The following is a 10,801-nucleotide window of genomic DNA, read 5'->3' on the forward strand; positions in this document are numbered from 1 at the left end:
TTAAAATAGTTACATAAGTACTTACATAATATCCTCAATTTTGCCTCTTGGACCACAAAGCCTGAAGTAACTACTATATGGCCCTTTAAGGAAAAGTGTGCCAACCCTGGGTGTAGAGCATCTCTGACAAGTGGCTTCCAATTCTTCCGAGCATTTCCACTCAGCCTGAACTCAGTGTTTGGTGCTGTAAATGAGTAGGTGGGAAATAAGTGGTGGGGAATAAAAAGATATGGGTTTGAATTTACCTATTAGCCATTTGATTTGGGGCAGATCTTCCATGTGCTTTCAATAATATGATTAATGAGGCCAACTTCTTAAGTTTATTGTGGAAATTAAATGAGTTAAAATATGGATCGTGCCTGGAACAAAGGCAGTGTTCATTCCTCTTCCACACCCCTGGGGCAGCTTATTAAATCTTTAATTAGTGGCGTTAGAACAATGTTGCTCCTTTGCTTAAAAATAAATCTCTCTCAATAAGTTAAGAATATAGTCATAAAATCTGACATTGTTTTGTGTGTGTGTTTTAAAACAAGACCTCCTTTTTACCACGAAAAGGCCTTGACTCCTACAAGCCATGCTCTCAAAAGCCACTATATTGTAAAAACACTAAGAAGGAAAATCACTTCCAGGGCCATCTGGTGAAACATGCTGCATCCAGCAAGTCATTTTCTAACACATCTGCACCAGAGATTTACTATCAGATTCTTAATGGCACCCCATGATCAAGGTTCTGTACTACATAAAATAATCTGTTTTACTATTTAATTATCCCTACAGGCTATTAGCTCTCCCTCAAAGAAGGCATCATGCTGTAAAGGGGTGAGTGCTGTTGGATTTACTGTCAAAGCCCTACTATTGTCTTTTTTTTTTTTTTTGGTGGTATGCGGGCCTCTCACTGTTGTGGCCTCTCCCGTTGCGGAGCACAGGCTCAGTGGCCATGGCTCACGGGCCCAGCTGCTCCGCAGCACGTGGGATCTTCCCGGACCGGGGCACGAACCTGTGTCCCCTGCATCGGCAGGCGGATTCTCAACCACTGCACCACCAGGGAAGCCCCTATTGTCATTTTTGATGTATTCTCACCAAGGGAAAAATCCCTTCCCTCCTCCAAGTCAGTTTCTTAATTTATAAACTTGAAGATGACACCTGCCCTCACTGATATGGCTTGTGACCACGACCATCACAGAGATGATCCTAACAACTTGGCCCAGAACCCAGTTCATTTACTTAAACCACTGGGATTTCTCTCCCAATCTCTCCCTGAGATTTCCTAGTTTTACCTTTATTTAAACAAATCCAACCCTTTGTGTCAGCTTTGTTCCACTAAAGTGTCCACGAGGGTGACTTCATACTTGCCCTCCTTGATTGAGATCAGTGGCAGTTCTAGACTTTTTATGTAGGAGGGCCTTGGGGTTTGAAAGGAAGGACTGGGGCACTTTTTGTAGCTCTTCCATAGGAAGCATATATATATATATTTTTGCTTAGAATGTAAGTTTACCTGTGGTGGCCAAGACTCAGAAACCAATGAAAGTAATATAGGAACAAAAGCCCCCTCTCAAGTTCCCCTTTGGATATCATCTCTGACTTTGAAAGGATAGACTAAATGACCTTTCCAAGACCCTTCTGGTCCTCTGATTCTATCATCATGGGCAGACATAGTTATTAATGGCCTTCTAGGAACAAGGACAGGGTAATTTTTAAGATCCCTTAAGCCTTTAGCCCTGAAATATAGCCTATAGGGCCCTCAAGGGGAATATTAACTTAGAGGCTCATCATTTCTGTGTATTCACAGCCATATGCTTTATGGAAAAAAGGTGGAGGTCAGCGGGGTGGGGAGGAAGCTTGATGTGCTGATTAGATTTAGTGTTTATGTTTCCCTTGCTGTAGCTGTTTACTGATAATTATTTTGGTTACTTGGGAACAAATCTTATAATCCTAGGCAGGCAAAGACAGATGCAGATGGCTGTAAATTACATGCAACAGGATCAGAATATGGCTCATGAATTTTAGCCTCTCACCACCACATAATCAGTGCTGAATTGGTTAGGTTACAGCACAACCCCTGGGGAGACAAAGAGTTGAAGACGCTGAAACTTAAAAGGCGCAGGAAAAACATTACAAAGGCTCTTTCTATGAGGAGGGAAAGCACATACACCATAACCAAAATAACAGCAATAACTAATCCAGGATTAGAAAGCTGTCTCAAGATCTTTGCCATCCAGCTTGGAAAATCATGTTCCAGTGTTTCTCCAATGACTTCAAACATCCTATTTTTGCCACTGAAAAAAAAAGGAGAGAAGTTCATTTAAAACAGATGTAAAACCATGTTTATAGCAAGAAAACTAGAAATTTTTCTCAAACACTGCCTAAGTACTCTTTCAGGTTAGAAATCTGATGTTTAGCTACAACTCCTGACACTTTGACCTCATATTGTCAACATATGGATAAGATATGAAAAATGTTATGCCAACACAAACACACAGTCAAAGCAGTTAGGAAATTAACCACAGCATTAGGAGAAGATTTAAAAAAAAATTTTTTTTGGAGTATAGTTGATTTACACTGTTGTGTTAGCTTCAGGTGTACTGCAAAGTGAATCGGTTATACATATACATATATCCACTCTTTTTAAGATTCCTTTCCCATAGAGGTCATAATGGAATATTGAGTAGAATTCCCTGTGCTATATGGTAAGTCCTTATTAGTTATCTATTTTATATATAGCAGTGTATATGTCAATCCCAATCTCCCAATTTATCCCTTCCCTCCAGGAGAAGATTTTTTAAAGCTATATTTCTAAGATTTGGGTTACTTGGGAACAAATATATTATATAAAATATAAATATACCTTATATATGTATGAAAATATATTTTATAAATAGCTTGTAAGTCTACTCCTCAGCAGCTGTTCTTATATGAGAATACTTTCTTTGGGCTGAACAAATAGTGTGCTCAATTTTTTTAATTAGCCTTGGAAATGAGCATAAGGAATAGCTTAATGGAATAAAATCCACAAATAATCTAATATCTCTTTCCATGTTATAGCTTCTATCTCATTTTCCACCAGACCTCTTTCATCTGAGCTATTAATAGGTAACTGCACTGAATGCCAAATCCTTTCTCTCTCAGTATTTCTTCTGGATGGGCCCTAATGAGTACCAGCTAAGAAAAGAAAATGGGAAGAGAAAGAAAACAAGCCTAAAAAGCAAAGGTCCTTAGTGAGTTTGTTCTCAGCCCCTATAAACTAGAGAAATGAGAGCAGGATGTCTGTCTTAACTTAGTATATAATATTCAGCATTATCAGGTAACACCCATCATGCCAAATTATTATTTTCTGTATATACATATTGATCCTAAGATGAAATGATGTAATTTTCAGAAAAGATATTGCATTATTTATCAGCAATTTGTATGTATCATGAGAATAGAGGTTGGCATAACACTGACTAAAATATTTTGGCTTCACTTTTGTTTTTTGACCTTTATACATTCTTAAGTACTAATTGAACATGACCCACAAGTTCCAGATCAGATTTTTTTCTCTCCAGTAGCTTTTAATAGACTGAGAGCGACTTCAAGTATCTTGTCAGGAGTCACTGGACTACAGAGGTATAAATTTTGCTTCACAAATTATAGATCTACACACTAATTAGCAAGACCTATGATACATAAGGGGGAATGAAGCTTACTGACAATTTAAGATTATATCAACCTATTGCACTAAGGTTTCTCATTCCTCATCCATTCTAGCTGACCATGCTTCACCTTGACATATGGAATACAGCCAGAATGAGGAGACAGGCAAGGAGGATGAGAAAAAATGAGACAATCCACCCCCCTTCTCCAGCCTCTAGGGCTGTGTTTGATGAATGTCAGAATGAGGGAACTGTAATTTTACAAAATCATCCCTACCCGCAAAGGTCTTCTTTGCATCCAGTGTATGAGAAATGTGAAGTTATTAGTATCTCTGAGGATTCCTGGGTGCCTTTTCCAGGACAGATCTCTTACCAGGAGTCCAGATCTTTTATTATACACAAACTATAGAAGCATCTACAAATCCTGGCACTCTCTTTTTCTGACGGTTGAACCAAAGTATGCCACTTCATCATATTCCCAGAAGTCCTTTCCAGCCTGTTGCGAGTATACAGCCAAGTGAAATGCTACTGAACTTAATCTATAGCTCTCTTGGGCATAGCTCCATCCACCCTAATTAGAATAGTCTATGTCTGTCTTTTCAGCCAGACCGAAAGGTCCACCTGACCAGAATCAATGCCCAATGTACACCTACATCTCCTCTAGTGCTTAGTGCACAACAAACAGTCATTCTTCATCCATTAACTCAAATTACTGGCCAACACTCTACTGTGTTTTGACTCACAGAGATGAAAATATTCTGTCCCCAACCTCTAGAAGTCAGCTACACTATTAAGAAAAATCAACACATCAAGTGAGTAATGTAATAGCAGTGTCACGATATAATAGAAACCTATACATATTATATGATCTCAGTTATTTTAAAAATCTGCATAAGAAGAAAACCAGAATACAAAATGCCAAAAAAATGTTGAGAGTTGTTATTTCAGGTCTTTGGTTAGTGTTTATTTTCATGCGAAAATTTCTATAATTTCTGGTTTTTCTAGGATAAATGCATATTACCTTTGCAGTTAGATGAAAATACATGAAGTTATAATTACCATAATGTTAGCAGGGAGGTGTATGAGAACCTAGAGAACTACAAATTGTTCGGAATTATTAGTGAGGGAGCTGGGGGAGAAACATCAAGTGTCAGGAAATGTGGTAGAGCAATTAGAAGAATTTTCTTCATCTGGACACCAAAGAAATAGTTTTTTAATTGTCAAACTGTTAAGGTAAATCCACTTAATAGCCTACTGGAATAATTTTCTGGAAAATTCACCCTCCCTAGCCAGTTCTTATGAAACCAGAACAAGCTAGACTATCTCATCAAATTGCTTTGCAGAATGGGTCTTCTAAGGTATTGTGGCCACCTTACCTGAAAACATACATGCACCTGGGAGAGCCTGGCCATTACTGTGCTGTCCCCATTAACCTACCTCAAATGGATCTTTACCAATTTGCTGCCCACCCAGGTGTCAAGTAGGGTCAGATACACGTCACTAGGCAGGCTGGTCAAACCACCTCAAACTCAGGGTCCAAAAGGCTGGCAAGTCGTGAGTCTCCTACTAATATATCCTTTCTCACCTCACTACCAAGGCAAAACAATGCTTTAAACTTTAAAATCTAGAGAATAAACCAAATATACATTCTTTTGCTCCAGGAACAACAGACTATCTAAATAGGACAGAGATACCTTTTTCCCAATACTCTACTGAAAATATTAAATTTCCTTGATCTCAAAATAGTGATATACATGCTGCTCATCTGCCAAAGTTTGCCAATTAGGAAACAGTTGGTCAAAGTCAGATACTATGTGTTAGATACAGACTAAGTTTTATTCATTAAAATCATAGTAACTCAGTGTGATTTAAAGAGAGGCAAAGGAGTTAGGATCCAAAAAGCTAAAATTGTGCAGTCATTGTACGTGACTAGCTCAATGATATTTTTAATATTAATGGACCTTTGTTACCACCACCCAGCTCCGCGTTGACCTTGTTGGGGTTTCCCTGGCAGACAACTAAGTTCCTTTGATATGTTGTTCTGAGAAGGACCCACTTCCAATTGAAAAGTTAAAAGCACATCTAAAACTTATCCTGGATATTTAGTTGTGTGGGTAATTTGCAATTAACTAAAGTCTTTAGATGACTTGTCTCTTGAACTTTGTACCCTGAGCTTTATTAAGACCAATTGCTCTTTCAAAACTGTAGTTTCCTATTTAGCCTCCAGATGTCACTGTCTGCATTATTTACTTCCCCCCACCTGGGTGCGGCCGGGGAACAGGACGTGTCAACTTCAGCTTCCTGAATATGTATGACAGAACTCCAGCTGTTTTTGCTCAATCAGTAGGCTTAACATTTTCTTTCTTTGTGTCCAGGAAAGCAGTAATAACAGACTATTATTAGAATGAAAATGCTTCGTTTATACTTAAGTCTGTGGGCAAAGAATATTTTGACTTTAATTTAATAACTTGGGTCTGACAGCATGAAGGAGAAATTATACATGTCCACTGTTGCATCATGCTTGTCATTCACATGGCTTTTTGTATTCACATTTTCCCACTGAAAAGTAGAAATAACTCAAATGCTTGCCGATCAGTGACTCAACATGTAGAGATTCTTGGGGGGACTTGTGGTAGAATGAAATCTCAATCCTCCAGATCTGGAAACTTTGCTTTCTTGGTAAGTGTCACAGGGAACGCTGTCATAGAGAACTGTAGAAAAGTATATTTCTAAGTTGGATCAAAGAGCCTTCTTGACTCTTTATTACTGACTTGAGTGATTTTTTTCTTGTTATTTGAGGAGAATATACATGAGGAACATCCTTAATTTTTTTCCTAGCATGTAGATTTGGATTATAAATTATGTGACCCTCTTTATATTCATTATTATCTAATAATGATCCCATTTCCCAGGTAGTTTGTGGAGTAATCTTTCTTTTCTCCTTCCTCCCTCCCTCCCTTCTTTCCTCTTTTATTTTTTCAATTAGGTGGTTCATGTGAAAAATAACAATAGCTTCCAATGTCTGAATGAGATGACCTAGCATCAGGAAAATGTTCATATCCAGACTAGTGTAATCAAATCTTGCTCTTTGCTATCTCCTTATATAGGAATAGCTCAGATTCAGTGTACATCTTTTACACAGACAGAGCCTGGAGCAGTTATTTTCCCTTTTATGATTGCCAAGTGAGAAAATATCAAGCAAGATGGATGTTGCTTAAGAATCTCCATGTCACATAATGAGCCTGAATATCCAAAAGAGCTCATTCCTACAGACCAAAATGTCACTGTTTGGGGAAAAAAAATAGCTTGTACAACAAGTAACCATTCCCATCTCCACCCCTGAAAGAAAACTTTGCCCCAAAGAAATTGCAAAGGCAAGAACCTGAAGGGGCCACAATCAAAAGATGGTGGGAGGGACACGATCATGTAGAGGACGGGCATGGTGGACAGGAAGAGGATGAGTAAGAGCATTCCCAGATAGAAGTTATTCGATCTGGAAGCTTTGAAGACCCTGGCCTCAGGAACGTTGCAACACATCACAGCCCAGCACTGGAAGTACATGGATGTGTGGAGCCGAAGGATATTGATGCCTGGGAGGCTGGGAGCGAAGAAGGAGCCCATCCTGGAAAGAAAAAATAGAGCTCTGCTCACCAGGGAGCTTCACTCCACAACAAAGTCACACAGTGCCTATTTATTTCACATCATGCTTATTTACCAAAGGCAGAAAATGTGTTGCCACTTTTCAATCACAGAAACCCTTCATGTTAATAAACTTAACTAATTCTATTTCCATCTCCTGTACACATTTTACCATCTTCCCCATTATTGCAGATATTGTGTACTTAAGTCTTTCACAGAAACTCCGCTGGTCGCTAACTATATCCACTTATCATTAGTAAATTTAAACTACAACAGACCAAACAGTATATTACATTTGTTCTACTTCTCTCTTCTACTTCTAAAAAAAATTTACTTTCCCCTAATATTCATATCATTGATTAATATATCTAAACATTTAGCTTTAAAAAAAACTTCCCCCCCAAATTTTAAAAATTAAAAAATAAAAATTTAGCTTTTTTTATAATTAACCCTTAAAACCACCCATTATATTCAAATAAACTGCATATGTGCATTAATTATTTTGTCATAGCTAATTAATTTTTACTTAATGAAAGAGAAAATGTTAAGGTAAGTTTTTCTGAGGTTATTTTCTATTTGTGGCTGTTATGGTATTTTAGAGCCAATGGGAATTAGGTATTTGTGCCTAATAAGATACTATGTTTTGTTGATATTCAATTGCAAGCTTTACGTGTTTTTGAAATGAAAATTTGACACATCCATTTAATTTAGTTTATCTGTTTACTTTCTTATTTTAGCTTGTCCAGGAAATCCACTGATCTGTACATGAGATTTTTAAAAAGTATTTTAAAATGCCACTTTTAACCAGGAACCATTTGGGTGAGGTCACTCTTACTTGATGGCTTCAGTGGTTATTTCAACAAAATAAATTTCAATTTTCTTTGATGAGAAAATCCATCAGCACCAGAAAGCACCATAATGGCAATTTATTAATCCAAAACTCAAAAGAAGATACATGTACACTTATTTCAGAAGTATAAGCAGAATCCTACCTTTTAAACTGTCCCAAATATAATAAAACCTTCAGCAATTCTAGTTAGGATTTGCATGTTATATTTCCTGGTTATGTAGAATAATTTTTAAAATCAATCCAATGTAAATTTGGTATATTCTGGAGGGCGGGGCGTTGAGTTAGATGAAGAAGTTAGTTTTGGCTATAACTGAACTTGTGCAATCCAACATTAAACCATTTCATTGAAAAGTGCTAACCTGCTACAGTTTGTGTTGTGTTGTTGATAGGTTTCCATACAACAGATCTGAAAAACATTTTAACATATTGAATTGACCATAGACTTTGTAGGAAGTTAAACTATTAAAAAAATGGTATGTACTTTGGGTGATGATGATTTGTCCATGTAGGTTCATCAATTACAACAAATGTACAGCGTGGTGGAAGATGTCAACAGTGGGAAAGGCTGTGCATGGGTGGGGACAGGGGGTATATGGGAACTCTGGACTATCCACGCAATTTTGCTGTGAACCTGTAACTTCACTAAGATATAAAGTTCATTAGTTTTTTTTTTTTAATGAGGGTAAACTTTGGAACAATACTGTGTATCTTGGTTACAGGAGAGCAAGAGAGAATCTGGAACCCCAGAAACATGAGCAAGTCAGTGAGTGACAGTCCCAGCTGAGGGGTCAGAATTACAAAGCACTAGATTATATTCCCAAATGCCAATGTTTGTAATGTAATATGCTTGCAGATGATTGTGCTTGCCCCCTTCTAAAAGTCAGGCTTGGCCATGTGATTTGTTTTGGCCAGTAAAATAGAGATAAAAATGAACTGTCTTACTACGGGATGGAAACTTTAATAGCGCTGTAGGGTTTTTTGTTCTCTTCCCTCTCTGCTCTGACCAGTGATTTTCCAGATGGATCCTGTTCTATCACAGTCTATGACTCCACAGTGAGAGTAACTAACATGAGCACAGTCCTTTACCAACTCACATTGGACATATGGAGTAAATAAGAAATAAACTTTTCCTTTTCTAAGCCACTAAGATTTGGGGGGTTTTAATTAATTGCTGTACAACCTAGTCTATCCTAAGATACAGTTTTGCCTAAAGCCACGTGTATGTGTACCTATACATAGGCATGCGTTGTTTATCTGTATGCACACATATGTACACTCATATATGCAAGTGCATCTATAGATAAATTTCAGAATTTCAAAATAAATATCACATAGGAATTTTGAACAAATGACTCAAGAACATTACTCTAGAAAAAGAGATCCTGGCACAGTGATATCTGAATCTTAAAGCTCATTCTGTCTTTGCCCGTGACTCACTAATCAGCTCAGCTCACTAAGTCCCTTACCCAGACCTGACCCCGTCATCTGTCAGTTGAAGATCATTGTAATACCGTAGGCTTATAAAATGCTTTTCTTCCAAGAAGATCAAAGCAAATGAAAGCTTCTTTTATTTAGCTCTCCTTATTGCTCCAGTGACACGGTACGTGTCAGGTAAATTATTCACATTTGATCAAGTGAGAAAATGAGGTAGCAGAAAGTGACAAGACTGGCAGGGAGATACAGGAGACAGCATTGGAACAATGTCTAAACCCATCTTCTTTCTCACTGTGTGTGCTCTGCCTCAGCTACATCCTGCTCTGCTAGAGTAGAGATATGATATGCTTTCATCATTTAAAAAGATGATTACAAAACCTACGCTATTTTAAAAAGACGTGTGTAATACAGTTTTACTGATCATATCAGCCAATTCATAACAAAATGGATGTCACCTATAATTGTTTGACTTTAATAACATCGGTGTAAATAACCTTCATTACTCAGAAACTTCTAAAGCAGTTATTGGATGTCTCCAGTCACAAACCAATAAAATTGAACACAAAATCTCCATCCTCTTTTGATCATTTCTGTAGCAAATGGCCATACTTAGGCATCAGATCCTTATGCCTCATAAAATAGTGGATTACATGTGTGAGTACAGGGAGCCTTCTAAACCTAGACTACACACTCCCCACACCACATCCCTACCCTGTCACCAACTTCCTGGCAGTTAGGAAAAGACCATCTGTACAAAGGGTTGACCTGAAGGGGAATAATAGTTATTCAATATTTTGCTTCTAGAACTCTGGGAAGTGTGTGAATATCTTAGTACACTCAAAATACACAATCACTTTCTAAAGTCCTCTTCAAACTAACCAGAAGCAATATTTGACCAATATCTGAAGGTTGAATACATAGAAAGTGGTAGTGTAATGATACTGCAAAGATTTTGATGATGGGTCTGCCCATGAGAAAACTGGAGAAGATTGTTTAGATATTTAAGAATTTCAACATGACCAACAGTGGACTAAATAGGTGCAAAATTACAAGTGAGGGCTTCCCTGGTGGCGCAGTGGTTGAGAATCCGCCTGCCGATGCAGGGGAGAAGGGTTCGTGCCCCGGTCCGGGAAGATCCCACATGCCGCGGAGCGGCTGGGCCCGTGAGCCGTGGCCGCTGAGCCTGCGCGTCCGGAGCCTGCGCTCCGCAGCGGGAGAGGCCACGACGGTGAGAGGCCCGCGTACC

At 38.2% G+C, this 10,801-nt stretch overlaps 1 protein-coding gene across 6 annotated transcripts in view; it reads right to left on the reverse strand.

Annotated features, from left to right (window-relative positions):
• Positions 1-10,801, reverse strand: part of TMC1 (transmembrane channel like 1) — a 141,109-nt gene that overhangs the window by 5,787 nt on the left and 124,521 nt on the right. For 5 of the 6 annotated variants that reach the window (XM_007106604.4, XM_028493875.1, XM_028493877.1 and 2 more), the window contains 2 exons: positions 7,015-7,254; positions 2,151-2,276 (listed from right to left, as the gene is read on the reverse strand). In XM_007106604.4, the coding sequence (XP_007106666.3) occupies positions 2,151-2,276; positions 7,015-7,254 (366 nt within the window). Of the gene's footprint in view, positions 1-2,150; positions 2,277-6,258; positions 6,344-7,014; positions 7,255-10,801 lie in introns of those variants that run through there. The other variant, XM_028493879.2, reaches the window with a different exon arrangement.

The sequence above is a fragment of the Physeter macrocephalus genome, chromosome 9 (assembly GCF_002837175.3).
Source record: "Physeter macrocephalus isolate SW-GA chromosome 9, ASM283717v5, whole genome shotgun sequence".
NCBI classification, from domain to species: domain Eukaryota; kingdom Metazoa; phylum Chordata; class Mammalia; order Artiodactyla; family Physeteridae; genus Physeter; species Physeter macrocephalus.